General features: G+C 34.5%; 1 protein-coding gene across 1 annotated transcript in view; it reads right to left on the minus strand.

Moving 5' to 3' along the window:
- THSD7A (thrombospondin type 1 domain containing 7A) overlaps positions 1-25,011 on the minus strand; it is a 475,175-nt gene that overhangs the window by 95,714 nt on the left and 354,450 nt on the right. Inside the window, exons 8-11 of the mRNA XM_527669.7 lie at positions 14,278-14,512; positions 9,820-9,935; positions 1,954-2,086; positions 605-708 (exon numbers count right to left, since the gene is read on the minus strand). Of these exons, the coding sequence (XP_527669.5) occupies positions 605-708; positions 1,954-2,086; positions 9,820-9,935; positions 14,278-14,512 (588 nt within the window). The remainder of the gene's footprint in view (positions 1-604; positions 709-1,953; positions 2,087-9,819; positions 9,936-14,277; positions 14,513-25,011) is intronic.

The raw sequence follows: 25,011 nt of genomic DNA on the forward strand, positions 1-25,011 counted from the left end.
AACAATTATGGCAAGGTTGAACATTCTCATTACCCATTTCTGCAAGATTCCATGTTATTTAGTGGTGCAGATTGTAATTAAGTAAATAAGTCTGCCATTTAAAAATCAGTACTAAATATGAACAGAATTGTGGCTAGCCATGAAAATGAAAGAGATGTCATTCTGAGAACTTCTGAAAAAGTTAACTAATTCTATTACATTGTATGTATGCACATATATAATGCATACAGGCAAGGAGGTAAGAATCTTATTGCTTATTAAGGCGGCAAGCAAAATGCTGTGGAATACCGTAATCTAAAAACAAACAAACAAACAAACAAAAAAGCTTCAGTGTACCATTTATGTCATAACTGAAAGCTTGGCCTGACTTTCTTTCAGACATCAATGAGAGAAAAATTCAAGAATTATGAGCTAATGCCAAAGAACAATGGGAACAATTTAAAAAGACATGTTTCTATGTCCTGATGTTTTGTGGAAGGGCTCATAGCAGATTTATATCTGCTTTGCTCTGTTTGCTAAGCATGGTGTCCACGTGGCAAATGCATCAAAACAGTAGTTAAACTAGCGATGCTGGAGAAATGAACTGTGGAATGGGGCCTCCCACCTCTTGCCTGTCGCCCAGGCCCACAGCCTTCCTGTGCTCCAGGGCTGTCTTGTTGCACGCTCCAAGGGACTAATTGGCATCTGCGCCATTTGTGAGTCTTCCACCTACAAGACAGGAACAGAAGCCCAGTGGAGAAGAAGCAAAAATGCCAGCAAATCACAGAGACACAGCAGCATGGAAACATGACTTTGACCACTGCAAACACAGTTATTTAGCAATGCTCAGTTCTATCTAAACTTAATTTAGATCTCCATCTAGGCTTTAGAAGAAGTAACATTAAATATAAAAGTACTTTCTCTGGCAGTGAAGACAAGAGTACATCATTGTCAAGTTCTATAGGACTCTACAGAGAAGATTTAGACTTTTTAATGATTAGGACTGCCAACAAATGCACCAGATGGCCCCAGAAGTGATGCATGCCATTTAAATAATGTATATTTATTTTATTCAAGTTATGAAACTGTATTCAAGTCATGAGTCTTTTGTATAGTGCTCTTTTGGTTAGCATTGTAGGAGTATCTCAGCAACTGTAATTATAATATGCTTTACAAAAACAAATTCCCAAAATAAATAAGTTTGAACCAGCAGTTGTCAATGTTCATGGTGTAAGTATACAATTATAGTATTTGTCATCTCAGAATTAAAGACTGATATATTAAGATGCCAAATTTGACAATGTCATCTTAAATATTTATTTTGTGATTACATTTTTCATTAATTGATGCCATAATACTTCATTTGCTGTCAGGACTGCAAATGTATACATCAGATTTCTATTAGATAATTTCTGTCTTAATCATGAGGAGGTAAAATTTCTCTAACAAATTATCAAGATGATATATAACTTCGATAGCTATAATTTTATTTGAGGTGATCACAAATGAACAGAAAAGCCATCTTACTAGCATCATTGAGATACAGATGTCATTTCCTGATCCAGAATGCGAGCATTTATGATTACAAACAGGTGTTCTTTGGAGCAGGGGAGTAATGCTTAGGCTAGTCTTCTAAGTGAAAAAGAATTTCTTCCTAAAGTATACATGTTTCATAATTATTAATCACTTTTCAGCATTTCTTGTACGTTATATCAACATAAGACATTTCCCCAAACTACTGGAGCTAACACCGCACCTTGGAAATTTATACAAATATTTGCCTTCTTGTACATCATTTCAGTAGCACAGTAGCTCTGCTGAAGAGTCAAGAATGGCAGCTACAGCCATAAACATCCCAACTCCATTGAGCCTGTGGAAGGAACAGTGTTGACTTCCTTTCCTTATCGTAGGAAAGGATGTGGAGTTGACGTATTTGTTCAGCTCCTGCCTCACGACGCATTTCTCTAACCCTACCTGTAGCTTTGGCACGCTTGAGGTGCCTCACAGGCCTTCTCTTCATAGAGGAGATCTGTGCAGTCTCGGCCCCCGTTGGCTGGCAGCTGAATGATGACCCGATGCCTAGACTGCTTCCTGATACTGGAGTCCCCTGCAATGAAGCAGTTTTTTAACCTCTGTACTTTACACTGATGAGATAATCTCTAAATACCAGTCTGTGTGAAGAAATTACATTGCCTCCAGCTACATGTGCTTTGACATCCCTGAGAGGCTTCACCTGGTCTAAACATTCTCTAAATTCTCCCAAAGACCATTTATATCAAAAACCCAATCAATTCATGTTTAAAAATAGAGAAAATGTGAAGAATGGAGAAAACAGTTCTGTAGGCAGTTAGCCTTCCTAAGGTGCAGTCACAAAGTAATTGCTCTTTTGTATAATTATTTCCCTTGAGGGATATGACAGATCTAATTAATTTATTTTCCTCTACCTTAAATTTATTGTCATGCTATTTTGCCTAGCCCTGTTTATCACATGGGACTCATACACATGTAATGAATCTTCTTTAGGAGAATATATTCAGTGCTATAATGTGAAATTTTATTTCTTTGTTATTCATTTAATTTGAAATGCATAACTTGTAAATTATTCCGGTCATTTATTATTCATGTTAGACAGTCTAAGATCTTCAATTCAGGTCACATTCTAAACATTAGGGATCTAAGTAGTAAAATGAAAGTGGTTTCTCAGAGGCAGACACAGACTTTTTAGAGAAGCAGTCAAAATAGCAATAATTACTATAAATAAGTAACTCTAAAGTATGTTAAAAATGGAAAAAATTAAGATATACTTTCAATAAAGACATCAACTTGACAGTATGACTGATGTAAGGATTCAAAAATCTTTTAGTATACAGATCATACAGCATATAAAACTTGCCAACTTTAATAAAATGTATTTCAATTAAGATTACATACACTTTAATGATGAATAGCTGCATGGCACAGGGTTTTACTTACAAAATAATTCTCTAAAGAATTATGTTAATAGAATCCTCCTGATGCATTTTCATTATTTTGCAAGATCTTCAAATATTTCATACATAGACTACAGGAACAGAAATATTTTAAAGGATTAGCAGCTCCTAACAATTAATGTTTAATCAGAAATCAAATGAAACTTTTTAAAAGATACTGTGGTGGTGGAGAAAGTATGATTTGATGATTAGAACATTCCCATAATGGAATATCCTTTCTCATTCAGTCAAAGATATTCTTCAACACGGTCTGAGCAACTGACTCACTGCCATGTTTAGAGAGGATTTCTGTATTGGATGGGAGAATGGATCAGTAAATGGCTGACTTCATAGGAGAATCTCTTTAACAACAACAACAACAAATTTCTGGGCCTATACCCAGGACTACTAAATCAGAATCTGGAAGCTGGGTTTGGGAATAGGATATTTAAAAATCTTGCCAGGTATTTGGGATGAAGGGCCTGGTTTGAAATCTACTGTAATACATGACCTTGTACGACCTATCCCAATGTAAGATTCTGGGCTTACATGTAACTTTTTAGAATTATTATTCCCATTGTGGGGTGTAATCTGTACTATTAATGATGGCATAACTATTTTAATGAATAAGCGGGATACTACAGGTAATGGAGTAGGGAATTGGGGGCTAGAAGTATTGGGCAGCAGAGAATTAAAGTATTTGAAAATATTGTCATGGACTTTTAATTGTAGCAGTAGTTTGAATGCCAGCTGCAACTTTTACATGTTAAATATAATTTATCTAGGGAAGATCTAAGAAATGTCAACAGGACTTTTAATAAATTGCTAATGCAGTCTCCATCTATTATATTGTCCAAATGACCTGTATTTTAAGGCCCAGCTGATAAATTCCTTTAATAATTCAGAGCTAGGGAAAATTCTGTTTCCCTTGACAATCTGTAAAGAATCCATTGTACTTGTATTTTTTGCTTTGGTCACCAGAATCTCAGAGCTAATTTTCTTCTCAATTGAAGGAGCTTGCCTCAGCTTTGATTTTCTAGCATAATTTTTCTCTCCCTCTTCCTTTTACCCCCTCCGTATTCACTACCTGGCTTTGCCCTTCTTTTACAATTTCTATTTTTTTCTTTTGTTTTATGTTTATGAACTGTCCATAATCTTTTTTTTTAAAGTATACAAACTAATTAGACTCACATTTGTTTAACACTGGGGGAAGCAGGGAGGTTTCTGTTTTGTTTTTTAATGGGGAGGTAAGACGTAAAGGGCTCAAATGGGTTTTTGTTTCCCAGTTGGTCAAAATTCTTAGAGGCAATTACTCTCCAATCTGCAGATAGAGGACAGACACAGGATTAAGACCAGGGGATTTGGGGGCTGGTGGAGACAATGAGTTCAGCATTAGTGGCACCTCATAGACTAAAGCTCCTACTTATTAACTACCTAGATGGCACCTGGTGCATAGCCAGGGCTGTTCTACTTGAGGAAGCAGCTACCAAACATTAACGTTTCAATTCTATTTTGTTTGTTGATTTGAAAGAAAAAATGTCACTTAGAATACATTTCTGAAACATTCTCCTAATGCCTTCTCATCACAAACTCCACAAATTAGTAATAGATATATAAGACTATGATGACTCTCTTCACGTCCTTAATGGATTCCAGAGTGGCAATCCATTTATTCTTATGAAAAGTTCAAATTCCTTAACCTGGTACAGCCTACAGGATAGAGATTGTGACCTGATTCAAGTGGAACTCTTCAAAGATATGACACCCAGAGAAGAAGTTTAATGGGATTACACAGGAAGTGTCATGACATCTATGTTTTTACCCATTGGGAGGTCTGTTTCTTCTCATATTGCAGTTAAGAAATTGCTTGTGTACTCAAAGTTACAGCGCTGTAGAGCTTTGCCAGGTTATAGAGTCCTCAGATCAGAGAGCAGAAAAAAAGGAAGCTATACAGCACACATTAAAAACAAAAAATGAAAGTTTCCTCATTAATAACTTGAGCTGGCAAACTGGGAATTTTATACCTTTCATCATCCCCTGCTTGTATTTATGCTCATTTTATTATATGCGGTTGATATATTTGTAGTGTTTCTATTCATCTGTGTGTTTTATACCTAAGACAAGAGTCACATATAGTAAGTGCTTAATAAATATTTGCTGAATGCACAAACACATTTATTTCACATCTTCTCCACTGGATTATTAGTTAGCACCTTCTATTTCTTTCCACTTATTCCTTTATAGTGGTAAGCACACAGGTACCAATGCTGTGCATTAAGGATTAATAAAAATAAGCTATCACTTTGTTTTCATTGGAAATAACAAGTACGGGAAAAATAAGGGCACCTGCCTGTGACGTTTGTGCTTAGAAATGCCTATCCAGGATAGGAATGGAAAAAACAGATCGTACATCTAGCAAATAATCATGTGATGATGGGGTACCCAGATTCAGAAGATATGTAATCTCTCACACAGGTATAGCATTTTTCAGATATCTTAAGACATTCAAAATAAATTTCACCGAGAAATTACTTGATGAAAAGGATTTAAAAGGCAGGCAAAACTGATTCATTAAACTGGATATGGGATGGATTGCAGGTTGAAGCAGCACAGTAATAGGAAATTGAAAGGGAAATGTTTCATGCAAGAAGCAAAATGTAAAGGTAGTATTCAGATCTTTGGTGGTAATTCTAGTGCTCTAGTGATTTAGGACATGAGGAAGAAGCCTCTGCAGTATTCCTTCTATTTCTCAACACAATAAATGCAGCGAGAAAAAAAAGGAGCAAACAGAATTTGAGCAACCAAATATATTATTTGATCAAAAGTATTGATTTTTTAAAATTAGAGGTATAAATAATTTATGTGCATAAGGTATTTCTATTTTTTAAAATGCCCTCTGTCAAAATTTACAAAAATTTGAAAAACACCTTAGCAAGTGCACTGGTCTCAGGATTAAACTACACTCCACTTAATACTGATCTTTATCAGCATTGATTTTTCAAGGGATATTTTAGAAGAAGGCTGAATAACATTTCAAACAACTCTTTTAGTTCTTCCTGGAATCCTACTATTCTGTTTTATTTTGTGCAATAGTGTTGTGTATTTTACTTCTTTAAAGTGATTTTAAAAAGAAGGATAGTCCTGCACTTTAATAAGCCCAACATCCTTGTAAAATTTAGACTTTACTCACAGAATTAAGTAAAAAGAACCACCCCAACTTTGAATTAATTTTCTGTTGCTATTACCTCTCTTTGAACATTCAACTTTGCTTCGCATTTTTAAATGGTGTGTGTAAATTGGTGTAATTTCAAAATGATACTTGGATTATTTCCATTTCTTATGAAATAATGAAAAAAACTAACCTCATGCCATTGCTTTATTTTCTTCACAACAAAAGGCTAGCTTTCTATCACACCATTGTCTCCTTATTCTCAGTTACAGCAGTCTACAGGCAAAACAGAAAAAACTGCTTCTAGAGCACAAAGCATCTTGGCACTGTTATCCAACAATGACCCTTCTATCACTCTCCAGTCTTTAAAAAATTTTTATTTCCTCAAATACCCAACTGAGGTGATTTTTTAAAAATCGGAGTGCCTAGGTTTAGGGTTTCTGAAAACCTTTTGTTCTAGGAGAAACAACATGAGCTGCCAAATAAAACAGTCAGCACTCATTCCTTGCTCCGGATGACATGACCTGTGTTCAGGGAAACACTGCTCTGCCTCTTAGAGAGCCTCTTGCTTCCAAGAGAGCCGATTCCCGAGTTGGCATTTTTGCACTCTCTTGCCACCACCATCTCAGGAACACCAGGAGAGAATAGTATCCTAGTGGTACCATGCATTTTTACTTACAGAGGTTTCCTACCTTCCCCCAAGAGACCAACCCAACTAAACCCATTATGCCTCACATGCCTGTCACTCACCACAAGAAATGAGCCCTCCCCAGCTCCAGGTCATTCATCATCACCCGGACCCACAGCACTATCTACCCGCATAACATGATTCAGTTTCTCATTCCTTTACATCCTCTAGCCCTTCTACCGCTGCGCCCACTGGAACACATGATCTCTCATCTTCAATCTCTTCTGGGAAAGTTTCCTTCACATCTTGGGCTCCAGTGGGCTGGTCGTTCCAAAATCACATCTTTCTCACAGTCATTTAAGGCTTTCCTGATGTCTCTAATCCTCACTTGGAATTCTTTCATATGGTTCATCTTTCAAGAAGATAGATCTCTTGTACCTCCTTTTCAGTACGATTTTTCTTAATATATTTGCTCTGACATGATTATTCCATTCCCTTCCTTAGAGCTCTTTGTGTTTTACCATTAAATTTTGTTATTGAACCATGTAAGTCTTACATTATCTGAGCTGTGCAGAAGAGTTCTATATGTTAAATGCAATTAAAAGCTTCCTTGATGTCTGGGACTGTGATTTCTCTATACGACCATTAGTGTGCTAGTTATATACAGAAATCAATAAATAAGTAATTAAATAAGTATTTATACATATATACACAAATAAGTACTGACTCAATTAAGACCTATGTAGCATTCACAATCTATTCATTCTCATCTATCTGCTAAGAAGTTTTTAAAAGTGCTTTATGTGAGTTATCACAGTGTTTTCGATTTTTTATTTTATAAATGATCAAACAGCAAAGAGGAAATCAGTTTCTTCATACTGTAAAAATCACAAATTTAAAAATCATGTTATTTTCTTTTCAAGTATGGTTTTTTACTCCTAAAAAACCTCTATTTTTTCTTTCCTTTCCAGATGTATATAATACATAACAAAATCACAAATGTGTTTTCAAGAACTTAAGAAAAAATTTATAGGCTATTAAAATGGTTCCTAATTCCTGGATACATTCCAATATCCAAAATTATTTTCAAATAAAGGTCTAAAGAAATGAGAAAAATTCTGATTCTTCACTTTTATTAGTGACTACTCTGGAATCAATTTAATAAACTATTTTCTGTTCTTTTTTAAACTTTACTTCCTTGAAATACTTTAGATCAAATCAACTTTTTTAAAAGAGTAATTTACACAATACAAGAGAATATCCAAAATAAGGGAAAGGCAAAGTCTTTCCACTTTCAAAATTTTCACTTAAAATTTGTTTTAGACTATTAACAATTTGGTTATAAATGTAACTGCACATGCTTGGAATTATTAGTAAATGAACATATTCCATATAAACAGAAAAGATCAAGTATAAAGGCATCAAGAACAAAATTTGTAAGTGTATTAATTCTATGTAATTAATGCTTTTTAATTGAATTAATTAATAACCAACAATTACCACCTATAAGTGCCATCATAGGTAAAATATTAACCTATAAGAAAGTACAATTCTATTGCCAACTGTGACCGGTGTTATTCAGCTTAAAAAAAAAAGGAATAAGAGAGGAAAATCTGGATTAAAATGTCAGGCAATGACACTGCATAGCAAGTTCATGCCATTAACATGTTTATAAAAGTTAATGCTTATAACTCCTTTTAATTTGCCAAAAGCTATTTAAATGTCTTAAAAGACTCCTAAATAAAAATATTTTGCAGTGGCTCGTGCCTGTAATCTCAGCACTCTGGGAGTCTGAGATGGGTGGATCACTTGAGGCCAGGAGTTCTAGACCAGCCTGGCCAAAATGGCACAAACCCATCTCTACTAAAAATACAAAAATTAGCCAGGCGTGGTGGCATGTGCCTGTAGTCTCAGTGACTTGGGAGGCTGAGGCACGAGAATTGCTTGAACCCAGGAGGCTGAGGTTGCAATGGGCCAAAATTGAGCCACTGTACTCCAGCCTGGATGACAGAGTGAGAGACTCTGTCTTAAAAATAAAATAAAATAAAGAATAATAATAATTTTCTATCACTTCTAAGTTTGTGGTTTAATTTTATTTGATATTTCAAGGGTATTAAATAGAAAACCATCAAAAGGAAAATCATGCTTCAACTATATAAAAATATAGTAACACAGTAAAAGTATCCATTATTAAATTTATAATACCTAAAGGATTTGATTAAATTTTGACAACTTAAAATAGTTTGTTAAGCTAGAAGTTGACTCCTAATTGAATCTCTCTAGTAAGTGTTAAGAAACATGAAAAAAATAAAAGCATACAGGAAATTTAGAAAAAATTATCTGTATTTGTTGAGTAAGATAAGAAATAGGAGACAGCGTCATTTGTACCACTGCAGGAAAATTTGCTCAGTTATTGCATAAGTCACTTGGAGGACGTTGATACCTTTCTCATCAGCAATGAGAAAAGACCCTGTCCTAGAGGGTAAAGAAAGAATTATCAAAGTATTTGGCTTGATACTAACGAGTCTTTGTCTGTAAGTAATAAAAGCAAAACTAAGCCAAACTGGGAATAAATATTCATAAATTCCTCATGACACATTACATGCTGGCAGAGAAACAATTTGGCCATTTTTCTCTTTCTTTTATTCCTATTCTTGGGGCTGCATAATTGAATCTGTAGCAATTCTGGTCCCATGTTATTTTTTGCCATTAAGTAGGATGAAAGCCATGTGTACTGATAAAAGCACTGTATATCATTTTGAAATACATATACCACGATATATTCCTTCAGAACTAATGTGAAAGTAAACACTATTAATACAATAAGATTTAGAATCCTTCACTTTAATCTATATCATAAAATTTCAAGCCAGGTTTTGGCATAAACCTCACTTGTCTGGTATTCTAAAGCTATGTTATTTCCTAGAGGGAAACTAACAATTTATGGCATGCATGTCAAATCAGGTTTACATAGCCCTGTGCAAAACTCACAAACATTGCTAGGCCAGAAGACCTCAGAAGTCTACCGAGGAGGTTTTCTAGGTGAACAGCCTTCCTAACTCTGCAGACCATACCTTCTTTACACGAAGAGGGGCATGATGTCCAGTCACTATATGGGGTCACAATACAGTCCTTCTTACAAGGAAGCAGACAAGGCCTTACAGTTTCAGGTCGAAGGCTTTCAGGACATCTAGAAAGGCAAAGGGGAATTATTAGGCTTCAATAGTAAAGCAGAAAATCAGATAATTTAATTTCTCTAGAATTTTCACCGGTAAAATTGCAAAACAAGTCACTCATCTGTATTATTTAACTTCCAGGAGTCTTTCTTTCTGCTACAGGCAAGAACTATACAACTAAATTGATTGTTTCAAACCGGACCTCAATAAAGCCTCTCAAGGAAAGATGTGCAGATTTACTAATAGCAATAATGCTATTTAGAAACAAATATAACACTTATACCTTATCTTCTTATAATCTCTCCATTAATAAGTATTTATATTCTAATGTGTTTTAAGAAAAATTTTGTGAAAATTTAAATTATGAATTTAAGGATCTAATTCTATGATACATATTTGTATGACTAGGCCTTTTGCCTATTATAAGTTTCCAGGTTATTCTACACTTTATTTTTACAAAATATGTATTGTATAAAATAAATTTATAGTGGAGTATGTTCCTTACACAGTACATGCTCAAAACACAATAGTGTATTAAGAACTATATATTTAATAATAATTAAGATAATAAAACTGTATAAATCAATCTGATAAGCCGTTTTTGCTTTATTCCTGCTTTTATTTAGTGCACCTATTTGTGTTTTCTTTTCCATTAGTCCCTAGTTTTAAATGATGGGATTTAATCTTTTTTATGTTTTTATAAACTACAATATCTTTTTTGGAACAAAAACAGTGAAGATAAATAAAGATAGTAAATCAGTAGTTTAAAGAAAAATACAATACTGTATTTTTGACATAAATTATAGTAAAATTAACTACTATTTTCAAAATAACAGCAAAAATATATTATTTATTGGGAACACAAGAGAAAGATAAGGATGAAGAACACTGAAATGTCTAACTTCATATAAGCTTTCACTTCTTAAGAGATAATAGGAAGCTGATGTATAGGTTTTAAATATACTGTCTTATTCAAAATACACTTAGCATATAATTTTTTACACTTGAGCTTAGCTAAAAGGCTGAGAAGTAATAATTTTTAAATTTCCCAATTCTTCTCTGCATTTTCACAATCTGATGCTACTATTGCTAGAGGTCAAATGCTGATAATGAGCCTTAACACTAGAAAAAGATGTAGCTTAGAAAAGTAAAATATAATAATATCATTCATATAATTAAAAGCAACAAATAACTTATTCTGATTCCTAAGCAATTCTCTTTTGAAGTCATATAAATCCCTGCCATGTAAGCTAACAGGCAATGAAAAAATAATCTAAACAACTAGTATAGTTCTTGCTAAAATAAATTGGCAAATCAGTGGGAAATAGGATTTTAAAATACTCTATATAAGAGAATTCAAATATTTTGTAGCTCAAGTGTGTCTTTTGTCAAGTAAGTTAATCAGGTTTTCAGAAGTGAACTACGAGTGAAAAAAGTCAACATCATTAATCTATTTCCCATAATTTCTTTATAGTATTTTGCTGATACTTCATTTTTGACATATCTTGTATTATAAGTATTTATGTAAATTTTCTTCTTCATACATAAATACTATGCTTTATTCAATTATATAGATCCATGCTCTCCTCTCTTACTTTAAAACCCCAGTGTTTATTTGGAAGTGAATTTTAAAATATTTAAGGATGCAACATTTCAAAAATAATCTTTTTGATTTATCTTGCGCTGGAATTTTCCTAATTTCTATGACTATTCAAAGTCATGGACAACAAATAAATTTAGATTTGAATCACAGAAGCAAATTTATTATTACACGTTAGATTATAAATCAGTAGAACTACAATTTAACCTGCATTCTTAACCAGGAAACATTATATGGCAAAACTCCACATATAATTCAGTTAATTCTTTTGGAACTATGAAATTATTGGTCAGTAATTATTATTGTCAGCACTTTTGTTCAATAAGGCAATTTTATAACTTTAACAATGAGAGAGCATTACTCAGTTGCATGCTCCTCAGATATTAGCCCTGAATAAATCAATGAAATTTACAATGTTATCACTGACAACCTCCAAATATTCTGTTTTAGTTGAGAAATAGTCACAGCAAGATACTTGGCTAACTGTGGAGAACAAAATTACAAACAACAAAGTTGTTAAATGAACACACAAAGATAAATTATACAGCCTAAATTACATCCAATGAAATGAATTTGGACTTCCTTTGGCAAGGCAATTGGTTCAGTCAACATGCTTCTTTTATCCTTTGTACTGTTTGTATTTAGTGTTTGTGGTTTAAATCAAGAAATTGATTTCCCCCCAAATCTTATTCAAGGTCAAATTAAACAGATGTGATAGGAACTGAAGTTTGTTACCGGGAGGACAGATAAGATCAATAACATTGATTTTACCATTGCACAGTAATCTGTTTTATTAAGAGTTTAAAACAAATTTTCAATTTGCATTTTTTGGTTCATATACCTAGTATTAGAAAGAATTCACTGAATTTAACCTAGCATGTAGGGAGAAAGGCAATAATATTTTCTTTTGAATTCACAGTATTTGCTTGATTTTCTAGAATTTTAGAGGTAAAGTACATCCATTTGATTTAACAAGTCTATAGATGCACATAAGTCATTGAATGAAGGCTGCAAGGGTGAAGCAAAATTTTAATGAATTATTGTGGTAGTATGACATGGGGCTTCACGATACCCTTCCTACTGATTTAATGCTGTTAATCCAGCAGGCTCTTTCACATATAGGCGTGTACATATGTACATCCATTACTCAGGAAAAATATTTTGTAGCTTACGTAAGTGAGGAAAATGTCAAAACAGCAACATTTGAAAGGTGATTAACCGTGGGACAGGAACAGAATGAGCTCACTGGTAGAAGCTCAGCACAATAACCCTCATCCTGCGCCACAACAGGTTGGTCCCGTGCCTGCGTAGTGAATATTTCTACCTTTGTTCTTGACGCAGCAAGAGTCAGAATCCTCCAGGACTTGGGACATCTGCTCTTGCTGTTACCACTTTTGAATTTTAATACACTGTACATTAATTTCCTGAGTTAGATTCATCACAGCTTTAGCAAAATTTCTATTAAAATATTGGTTTGAGGTTACTTATTAAACATGTGAAATAGTCTTTCAATTTATTCAAATCTCATTGGCATGTCTGCTGTGTTTCCTAATTTCAAGCAATATAAAAAAATAAATTGTGGGGCAAAATATCCCTAATGTCTGGAACCCTGGCCAGATACAAACATCTCATAATGGGATTCATATTTGTTTCCCTGGAGTTTTTCATGCATCAGAGACATTATTTTCATTTTCTTGGAACACTAAGGAGTAGCTGAAATTCTTAAGAAAAAGACCAATTTCTAACATTTATTGAGTGCTTAGATTACTATTACATGTTTCATTAAATCCTTTCAACAGACTGCAAAAACTGTTGGCCAGAATAAGTTAGGTAGCATGCTGAAGATTACACACAATATTTAACCACTTGGCTGAGTATTTAGTAAATATGAGGCCACTTTTAAACCCATGCAAAAAATTGACTCATTTATCATTTCATATCTTACATGGCTAAGGTGATTTGAATTTTTAAAAAGTATGTTAAGTTTTGAAACATAAAGCTTTTCCCTCTCAATTTTTTAGAGTTGATTTATTAATTTTCTCTATGAATTGATTAGCTCAGTTATGCCATTATTTTTGTTTATACTTCTCACAAGGCACATATAATATGTCGACTCTCTGGTTCTTTGTTCTCCCCTCCAGCAAAGTGCTTGCCTTGTTATTATAGCACTCATAAGCACCCTGAGAAAATGATAGTTTTTCTACTTATAATAACACTCATCCTATCCCAAGGCTCCCTCTTGGAAGTAAATGGTTTTTACTCTAACCATTGAAAGACGCAGTAAGTATGCTTCGGTATTTTTGATATAGTGTTTTCTAGGGGAAATGAAAGGCAGATCATACAAGGCTTCTACCCAATTAAACTAGATTGGGCAGCCTCCGTAGCCTACGGGTATATAGGAGGTCATGGATGACCTACACTGCCAGGACTTAGTACACTGTCATTATTGATCAGCCAGGCTTACGGCAAGCACTTCTTTCATTGCCTCACTAGCTTAATAAAAGCAGAAAGTGCTACTATAAAACAGAGAGTAGGCACCAGATAGAAAGATTTCTACAGAATTTATGGTTCCCCAGTATAAAACTCAAAGTGGTTATAGCTTTATCAGTGGCTGACTTTCAAAACAAACAAATCTTACTCTTGAGGACAGGTATGACAAGCATCAAAATGTTCCATTTCATGAAGCCAGTGAAGCCTGAGCCAATCCTCTGCACAGGTGGCTACACGATTTACTGTTGTCATTCTAAAGCTCTTACTTTTTGGGTCCCACTTGGCCCACATTGACTCGCACACAGATGACTTTTCTTGTCTGCATGCCGACAGAGCAGGAGGCCTCCCCATTCCAAGTCGTAGTTGTGTTGAAGGACGATACTGAGGTGTCCTCAATGCACTGGCCCCAGGGACCAGTTTGCCAGTGGTACACTGTGCAAGGATGCTCATTACAGCTTCGTACTTCTTGCAAAGCACTGCTATTTGGACAGCGAATTCCACCTAAAAACATGGACAATGATAGCAAATTAGATACGGTGCCAACAGGAACCTTACCATACTCTGTTCTTTGGAATTAACATGGCTGACAACAACAGTATCTGCCACTTATTTAGCACACAGCTGCACTGCTAGGGAAGCAAATTACATGTTATTCTTACCTCGGTTGGCATGGTCTGGCTTAAAATATATACCCTGTAGTTACATGATACTTGCTTTAGGGGTCTATGGAAGACCTTAAAGAAAGAGGCTGTTGCCCTCCAGAGAAAGTGAAAATGATGTACAAACAAGGCCCATGTCATTGCTGACCAGGAGAAACATGGGTATTGAGACTTTGTGGATGGAGAAAATGAAGTGTATTTTCAAATGTTATTGCCCAAGTTGCAAGTCTTAGTTACAGTTTTTGAAATGCTGCTTTATTTAATGAATTAGGTTTTAGGGTGATTAGAAACAGGGATATTAACAATGAATGATATTTTATGATGCTCCAGAGTATTACTGGGAAGGTCACTGAATAACAATAATATCGCATTTCTTCAAGTTGTATTGACTGTGCAATGCACCATCATTTTACATGTCCCAAAGAAAAAGAAACGGCTGCAAATTAAACTATGATATAATGCTTTCTGATCAACTCTAATTTATATTGTATGCTTATTGAAATAGCTTTTTATGAGTTAGTTTTAAATATTGCTCTTTTACATAAAGGGAAAGGTATTTCTAAAAGTTATTTACGTTCAGAATCCAAATCTTTCAAGTCAAGTTTTAATTCACACCCACTGAAGCCTGCGTTGTCCTCCTATCGAGTATCAGCTTCTGTGATGTCAAAAGTGCCGATGATGCAGGGTTTCTCAAAAAAGCATTCTCCCCTTTTGTCTCCAGAATTTTCTTCCAGGATGCTGATACTCATCTCTAAGTTTTGATGTTGTAGCATTTTTAATTGCCCCAGAAGGTGTCAATGAAAGTTTTAAGCAAGCAACTGGGATTTATTTTCTTTCCTCAAATGGTCCTAGAAGTTTTTGTTTGTCTGTTTTTTTGCAGAAGCATCATGGAATTGCTCCATCAGGAATAACAACAAAGTTCACATGTACAAGCAATGACGACTATGCCATAACTGTTGCTTGGCCCCAGAGGTTTTAAAAAGCATCCAATGTGAGAAGCAATTATTCCAGAGATGTTAAAGGGTAAAACAGATGCATCTTGTAATCAATAGCATATGGTATAAGAGTTATTCTGCACTTTTAAAAACTGTGGTAGCCCCATTATAAGTACTTTGTAGGTGGCATTTTATTTTACATTCACAACTGTTCTATGGGCTAAAAATTATTAAATGGATGAACCCAAACAGCTTAAACGATGTGACCATAGTAACAATGAGGAATTTATGGAGGCCAATTAGTTGACTCTGTGCTATTTCTGATGACAATTATGAAAACAAAAATTCTTATGTTGTTAAAAGCAGGGTATTAGAAGAATTTATTGCTCACCTTACTGACTGTTTGGTCTATTGGAACTTATGCAGCCTCTGGACTTCATCTTAGAATATAAAAGAACTGGTTGGAAATGCGGAATGGTGGGAACCCAGAGTGCTCATTATAAATATTTGCAATAGAGTAAATAGAGGAAATGTTGAATATAATAAGAGGTGGGCTTTAGATTTTAGAAAAGCAGGGTTCGAAAAGTTAAAAGTGAATAAGAAAAGGCAATTCAGTAGCTAGCGACCCTAACATGGAAGATGGCTCAAGATGTGAGATTTGAATAAAAATCAAAGGTAAAGCCACGGGCCACACCCTGAGCTGATCTTCCAGTATCACTTCCCTTATGATTAAAGACATCCCTTTATTCAGCAAATAAATCAGTAGAAAGTTTATGTGAGAACTCAACTGCAATTTAGAATCATTTATGCAGTGTTGAACATAGACTCAACATCAGAATAACCTGCATTAAACGGCATTTCATTAATGTTCTCTGCTTCGTGATGGTGGAAACTCTGTCACAGTTCATATCCTATCTTCCGTCATACAGCTCTGTGACCCTGGAAGCCTCCACAAAGAAGTTTAGGATTTGAATAGAAATGAATCGGCTGGGCGCGGTGGCTCAAGCCTGTAATCCCAGCACTTTGGGAGGCCGAGGCAGGTGGATCACGAGGTCAGGAGTTCGAGACCATTCTGGCCAACGTGGTGAAACCCCGTCTCTACTAAAAATACAAAAAAATTAGTCGGGCATGGTGGCGGGCACCTGTAGTCCCAGCTACTCAGGAGGCTGAGGCAGGAGAATGGCGTGAACCCGGGAGGCGGAGCTTGCAGTGAGCCGAGATCACACCACTGCACTCCAGCCTGGGTGACAGAGCGAGACTCCGTCTCAAAAAAAAAAAAAAAAAAAAAAAGAAATGAATCGTAAAACATACTAATTGGGCTGGGGAGAATAAATAAGCCTCCTATTACCCATTCTTCAAAGTGCTAGATTTATCCAATCTTAACTCTTAGACAAGCTAATTACAGACATAATATACATATATATTTACATATAGTTATTTTAATAATTTCTTTATATTTAATAGTAAAAGTACTGATCTTGCACAAAGAATATGCTTCTTGATTTACCTTATTTTCTCTGTGATTATTAAGTATGCTGTTTAAAATGTGATCTTAAAACTTCAAATTGTTTTTGACATTGGAATTGACTGGTTGGCTTTGAAATAAAATGCTATGAAAAAAACTTCTACAACATCAGCATAAAGTGTTGAGGAACTGCGAGATAGTGGTTAAGCTTACAGACATAAAGGTTATTTATTTTCTTGCCCCAATACACATTAAAGATACATCAGCAGTTTTGGTCTGATGTCAGGATACTTGCACAGATAAGCCCCAAGGTGGTCTTAATTATAAAAAGAAGATGGCGATTTTGAAAGTATGGTTTGTAGTAATTAGTCATTGCAGGAGCATCATGTTGTTTGGGGGATAATTTTATGGCAGAAAAATTGATAGGTATAATATTGAATTTATCTATTTGCAGAAAGATGTAATTCCAGACTTCTGGGGATATTTCCATAGTATTGGGGAAATGATAAAATGTGACCTATGACAAAATTAGTCATAATTTAAAAAATCCTCTTACATCAAAAATATGTTTCATACTAATACCACTATTTAGATTTTCTATTATTCCATCAAACGGAATAATGTTATAAGACTTTGATAAAATTCTGCTAAGTAAATAAACTCCTGTGGTTATATAAAAATACCAGCTATTATGTGAAACTTCTTAGAAGTAAAAAGTGACTCTTCTTCCCCACATCAAGTTCATAAAAGCTTTGTTAGGAGGCATTTGAATAGAGCTATGATGTTTCTGGTTCTGGCATTTATGTCCTCACAATTCAGATGATAAATTTTTAAAAAAGAATCTTGTTTAAAACAATAATTAAATACACGCAATATTTATGTGAGATGCTTCAGGGGATACCTACAGGGATTAAAAATAGTTTCTGCTACACTCAAGGATCTCATAATGTAGTGGGGAAAAGTAGTAGGGGAGATAAGGATACAAATGAGTATAATTCTAGATAGAATGAAATAATTATATTGTGCAGTATTTAGTATAACTGGGATTCAAGGAGTACAATTTCACTACTTTTTGGAGTCTGAAGAATGCCTCAGATTAAAAGACGCACTGAGAAAAATTTTGAAGGAGTAGGATTTCAACAAGCAGAATTCTGGGAAGGGACAGAAGGAAAAGAGAATAGTATCTAAGTAGAAAAATAAATAAACGGAAGCAAAGGCATGCAGGCATGTGTGACCTTGGCAATTAACAATATTGACATAGTCAATTGGAGTGTAGAGTTCACATCAGAAAGTAATTGGCAACAAGAATAAGAAAGTAGACTGGGCTTATGTTATAAAGAAGCTATTAGTGTGAAGAGTACTATTATCATAATACTATAAATTATACTTTTAAGGTGCTTCTAACTTTTCCTGCTATTGTAGCCTGAATTCCTTTGACAGCAGACCACTGCTGGGTGAAAAGTGCATTGGCAAGGATATGCTTTGGGGGTATTGAATTGGAACAGCATTAGCTGTGGGGTACTTCAGGAGATTCTGTGGCAGCACAGCCCTACCTCCCAGTTTTTCTTTGCAGAAACAGGCAGAAGACTGTCCACCGTGAAGCCTGCATAAGTCCTGCATAAGTCCTGCGTAAGTCCTGTGTGGTGGTCAAGTAGTGACAGATTGAAGCAGAACTCTCTTTTCAAGGTCAATAGTGGGAGAATGGGGAAGTGATGGTATTTACTTAGAAATCAGGGTTATAAGTATATATATAACATATATGTATATATACATGTATATATGTATATATACATATATAACATATATATGCATACATGTAATGAATCCTGCGTTCTTCAAATTTTTCTAGGGAATATGGGTACTACCTGGTTACTATAATTAAAATCATTTAGCTGTAAAAATTGAACAAGTTAAATAAAAATATTCTTCTCAATGTTTTGCATTGTAAAATATGACTTCTGAAGATAATTATTTGAGAAAAAAATGACATAATTTATTTCCATCTGCATCTATTCTCTGCTTGTATAAGACAGGTGCAAAGACATTAATATTTGGTTGATGAAGTTCTATCAGGTCATATTGAACTTAACAAAAATAAATACTTTCCTTTTTTTTTTTTTTGCTCTGTAAGAATAATTAACTATATCATGAGAATTAACAAATTGTTATACCCAGTGGGAACCATTTAAAAAATAACCTTTTCCTTTTTAAATGAAACTTGTTAGGATCTACAATACAGGTTCAAAAAATTGATAAAGCTAAAAGTCTAACATTAATTTTTAACTTTTTGTTCAAATTCAACTATTTATATTAAAAATATGCCAGGCTTAAGTATTAAAAGGTTGCCTCCCTTTAGAATTTCCTAACATAACTTTAAAATATTTTTTGAGACAACTCCTACAGTTTATACAATATTTATCCGTTAAGGCAAGAATATTAAAAAGTGAATCACTTTTATTTAACCAGAGGTCAAGCCTCTGGAAGATACACACACACACACACACACACACACACACACACACCATTTTTTTAAGTGTAAAGAACTAATTTTACCTCCTCCAGTACATTAACTATCACCAGTTGCCAGTACTTGTGATTTGGTTTCCAAATGACATTTCAATAATTAGCATTTTATGACAATTTTTGTGTATTGATAATAGGTTATGTAATGTTACTCAAGATTGTGTAGAAAGCACCAGGTACAGTGGCTCGTGCCTGTACTTCCAGCACTTTAGGGGGCCAAGGTGGGCAGATTGCCTGAGCTCAGGAGTTTGGGACCATTCTGGGCAGCATGGTGAAACCTTGTCTCTACTAAAATACAAAAAGTTAGTCAGGCATGGTGGTGCTCCTGTAATCCCAGCTATTCAGGAGGCTGAGGCAGGAGAATCGCTTGAGCCTGGGAGGTGGAGGTTGCAGTGAGCCAAGATCGGGCCACTGCACTACAGCCTGGTCAACAGAGAAAGACTCTGTCTCAGAGAGAGAGAAAAAAAAAAAAAAAAAAAAAAAGTAGTGTAGAAAGCGATTATATACAAATTCATTTTCATGTTTAATTTTGAACCAATTTCAAAATTACAGTGAAATTAAAAGTATGTTATAAATACTTTTCTTTTCCTGGACCACTTGGAAAAAGATGAAACGATATCCATCACCCTAAGTATGTTAGTGTGTACTTCCTATGATCAAGAGCATTCTCCTATACATAAGCAATTAAATATTCAAAATCCAAAAATCAGAATATAAACAGATAAGTTATTACCATTGAATCCTCAGACCGCATTCAAGTTTGCCAACTGTCCCAAAATGTCCTTTACAGCAAGATGATTTAGTTCAGAATCAAGCATTACATTTAGATGTCACACTTTGTTAGTCTCCTTAAATCTTGAACAGTTTTTCAATTGTTTCTTCATTTTCATGGCTTAGACACTTTGGAAGATTAAAGATTATTTTGTACAATGTCTTCCAATTAGAGTTTATCTGATGTTTCCTCATGACTAGATTCTATATACGCATCTTTGATAGAGTTATTGCAGAAATGATATCGTATTCTCATTATATCATACTGAGGACACAAGATTTTGGTTTGCTTCATTATTGATAATGCTAACTTTTGTCACCAGATTAAGGGGGTGTCTGTCAGACTTCTCTATTAGGGAAATATTTGAGACTATATAACTACAATGCTTTTAATGAGATTGAATTTATTCCTTTATTTATTTATATAATATGTGGATCCATGGTTTCCTATTTAATGGTCTGTTGGTATTATTATTTTGTTATTAAAATTGTTTGAAATGTGGTCAGTGGGAGAACATTCAAGTTGGCTTCTGTGGCCTTTTGACAATTCTCTTTACTTTCTACCACAAGATCCTCCTGGCCCATCTTGTACTTCTTCTATTGCGGCTGTGGAATCAGCCATTTCTCAAAGTTTCCCTTGTTCCTTTTGTTAGACAATAGTATTAGAAACCAAGATCTGACTGCTGCAGCTACTTACTTCTGTTGAGGTCTTGCTGCTCTCAGGTCTTTTCAGTGAATGGGACTAGCATATGTATATATGTATATAATATGTACATATTTATATTTGCACACTTACATTGATGTTTATTCTATATTTATCTTTACAAATTGAACACCATGAATTCAAATAAATTAATAACATCCAATTCCAATGCTGTACCACAGAGTGTACCAGTTTTCTTTCCTAACATATTTGCAACTCTCTTCTCCAGCAATAAAAAAACCAACTCTTACTATGTTAAATACATGTACTTATTTTGTCAATTCCCTCTCACTTCACACTCCATTACCCATTGTCATCTCCATTGCTATACCCACAAGATATCTTCATTACTCTGCTCATGATCTGACATCCTACATGAGGCCACCCACATGACAGAAACACTCCTCAACTGTGTCTGGCTGTGACACCCCACACTGGGCTGGCCACCTTGGTGCTGGAATTCTCTCTTGACCCAGCTATGCTCTGACATCCAGTGTTGAGTCACTCTTCTATCCTCTCATACAACCCATGTGCCCCCTGTCCTTCACCCTGCTCAGTGGCTCTGAAAATGCATGCCAGGCCACCTCTTTTCCCACTTTGGTTGCTCCTCAACCAGTTGGGCTCTGACAACCCACTCTAGATCACCAACAGACCTCCTATCTGCTGGCACAGATGCCCAGCTGCTTGGCTTTACCAAATGGCTTTTTGGATAGAATTGTTCAGGAAAGGAGAAAAAGAGCCTAGAAATAAAAGGAAGTGAAGGAAAGGAAAAGGAAAAGCAAAAGCAAAAGAAAAAGAAAGAAAAGAAGTGCAGTATGAGGAAGAGAAAGTGCCATTCTATCATTCTGTCATTCATTTAAGAGGAACAAAAATAATTAATCCTAACATTTTCACAATGGAGAGCCCTGTTTTATCTATTGGATTGGGGCCATGTGGAATAGTTATTTATCATCTATCGACAGATATATCTATCGACAGATATATCTATCGACAGATATATCTGTCGATAGATAGATACATACATACATACATATATATACACACTGATACACAATAAGAACACTGAGTAAATCAGGGGTAAGAGTACTAGTCAATACTCCTCTCATTTTAGCACACAATAGGATTATATTTCCCTCATTCTCCTTGAAGTTAGGCATAGTTATACAACTTACATTAACAATGAAACGTGAGAAATGACATAAATCACTCTTAGATGGGAGAATTTACTTGCTGATGCTTAAAATCGACAGATAGATTCTCCAAGTATTTTCTTCCTCTGGCACATGAAGATTGTGGAACCAGGTCTTCATATGGTGATGCAATATTGTGACCTTTCATGAAGGACAAATTGCCCTGGAGAGTTACCCAAAACTGTAGCTAAATTTCCATGAGGAAGAAGTAAATAAAGCTTTGTTCTTTAAGCTCCTGAATGTCTGGGCTGTCCATTACTGAAGCACAACCTAGTCTATCCTTATTAATTACAAGGAGTTATCTAGCCTTCAGTATTGTTTAATGGTGGCATTCTGATTAAGGTAAATGAAAGTATAGGTTGGAGCATTTATTTCATTAATCCAGATCTACTTTTCACATAGTCTTGTCCTGTATGTTATTTCCCTAGAAAATCATATAATTTCTTGTTTAAACACTTCATATATCATTTCTCAAATGTGGCACTTTCCTTTAAAGTTATCACAATCAGTGTCTGATCCACAGAAATTTAAGAATATTTATGACACAAAGCACTAATTCTTGAAGAATAATGGAAAGACCGACTTTTGTGTAGAATTACAAAGGATTATCTAAGTGGCAGAGAAACATATTTTAAAACTTCCTGCAGATGCTGTTCCTAAATCATTAAAAATAGTTCAGAATTAGGAAATATTTATTTTGAGTAAGAGAAAATGTGTTTCAGTGTCCAACAAATAATAGGTACTAAGTAGGCTTTGAAGTACAAATTTCTCATAAAACATGTTTCAGTGTCCAACAAATAATAGGTACTAAATAAATAGGCTTTGAAGTATAAATTTCATATAATTATACCAGCTTTTATAAATGTTATTAACAGAGGTAAATAGCAGCAGAGACAAATAGCATTGACAGAGTTTCTTTTATGGCTTCCATTTAAAATTATGTTTTACAATAATGTATTATATATTTCAAAATAGCTGGAAGAGAGGATTCTCTATGCCCTTGCTAAAAGAAATGATAAATGTCTGAGGTGATAGATATGCTAATTACCTTGATTTGATTATTACATAATTTGTCCATATATTGATACATCACACTGCACCCTATATATACAATTATTACATGTCAATTAAAACAAAACTATATTGTTTTGAATTAATGCCCTTATGATTTACTATATAAACATCTATAACTTCCCAGCATGACTTGCTTATAATGCAACCACTAAACTTAATTAAAAATTATTGAAGCCCTACCCTTTCAAACTCAGTGGATGATACATATCAAAGAGCAATCACAAATTTCTGCCTTTAAAACATTTCATGACCTTTCCATGTGAAGCATCATGTCTACAGGAATAATGATCTGGTGAGTTCTGCAAGCATGGCAAAATCCTTGCCATGTGACTCGGGGGGGGGGGGGGTGAAAAGTCATTCATTAATACTCACACAGCAAGTGTCTGCAGAGTATAATGAATTTACAGGAAGCAGGGTGACCACAGATCTAATTTTAATGAAGCCCAAGGCATAATCTGAGCTGATAGAGTTTAAAGCCTGCATACAATCTTCACAAGGTTAGAGTCATTGTTTGACAACACAAGAAATATAATTTTCTTTGTAAAAGGTTCTATTTTTCAATAGATAAACTTTTTTTTGGAGCAAAGAGTTAAATATATATTAAGGTGGTAGGAAAAAGTTTTTGAACACTATAAAGAAAATTCCAAAATTTCACACAGGTTGGCTTTTTTGTGTGTAAAATGTTTTACTCATGTAACACTCATGTGCAAAGGCCAAGGTAATTATAGGCATGCATAGTTGTTACACACACAGATAGCAAATTTGACTAGGAACACTATGTTTCTATCACTAAAATACTTCATAAACAGAAAAATAGAAAAAGTATAGGCAACACAAAACTCCCCCCAAATCGATAATTTGGGGAAAACATAAAATGTTATGCTTATTACAAATAGAAATAATTATTTATCAGTGCTAAATGTGAACAAAGAGTCATTTAGCTTGATAATGTTTAAATAACACACACTTATATTCTTGAGAAAGAACATGCCTTAATGTGAACAAACTTGATTTACTTTTATGCTTTTCTCACTCTTGTGTTATTTTTCAGAGAGACAAGATTAAGTATGACATTATATTACCCAGTCACACAGAAGCCAAATTAGCATTTGGATATCATCTTGAGAGACAATTACCAAGAGCCTTGTATTTCTTGGCAATAAAGCTTGCAAGTGAGGTCTGAATATGTGACAAACATGCTTTATTCACCCTATAGGGTGAAGAGATTTAGGAGCAACATATTTTAAAAATGAACAAAATTTACATATGAGATTTCTGGATCTCAGAGCCTATGTTCAAGAAACTCAAAGAAACTGAAAATTGCAATTTTTGGTCGAACAGTAGCTATTTTTGTGATTTTAAATAAACTTTATTATTGGATATATATACTTATTTATGAGAAGGTAGAATATGATTTTCAAAGGATAAAACTGACTTCTGAAATTCAGAAAAAAACAATGAAACATCTGAAATTTTGGGAGCCATTTTCAGACCTTTTTAAAGGCCTAACACTTTGGTTTACAAAGAACTCTAATGACTGGAAGGGTGGGAAAAAGCAAAATGAGTTCACTTTTAAAAAGTCTTTCCTCCTTTGTTAGAGATCCATTTTCAAGATTAATTTTGGGGGACAGAATCAAATTGCTCAACACATCAACAGATATTAAACCTTGGATGGCTGAA

The sequence above is a fragment of the Pan troglodytes genome, chromosome 6 (assembly GCF_028858775.2).
Source record: "Pan troglodytes isolate AG18354 chromosome 6, NHGRI_mPanTro3-v2.0_pri, whole genome shotgun sequence".
Classification (NCBI taxonomy): domain Eukaryota; kingdom Metazoa; phylum Chordata; class Mammalia; order Primates; family Hominidae; genus Pan; species Pan troglodytes.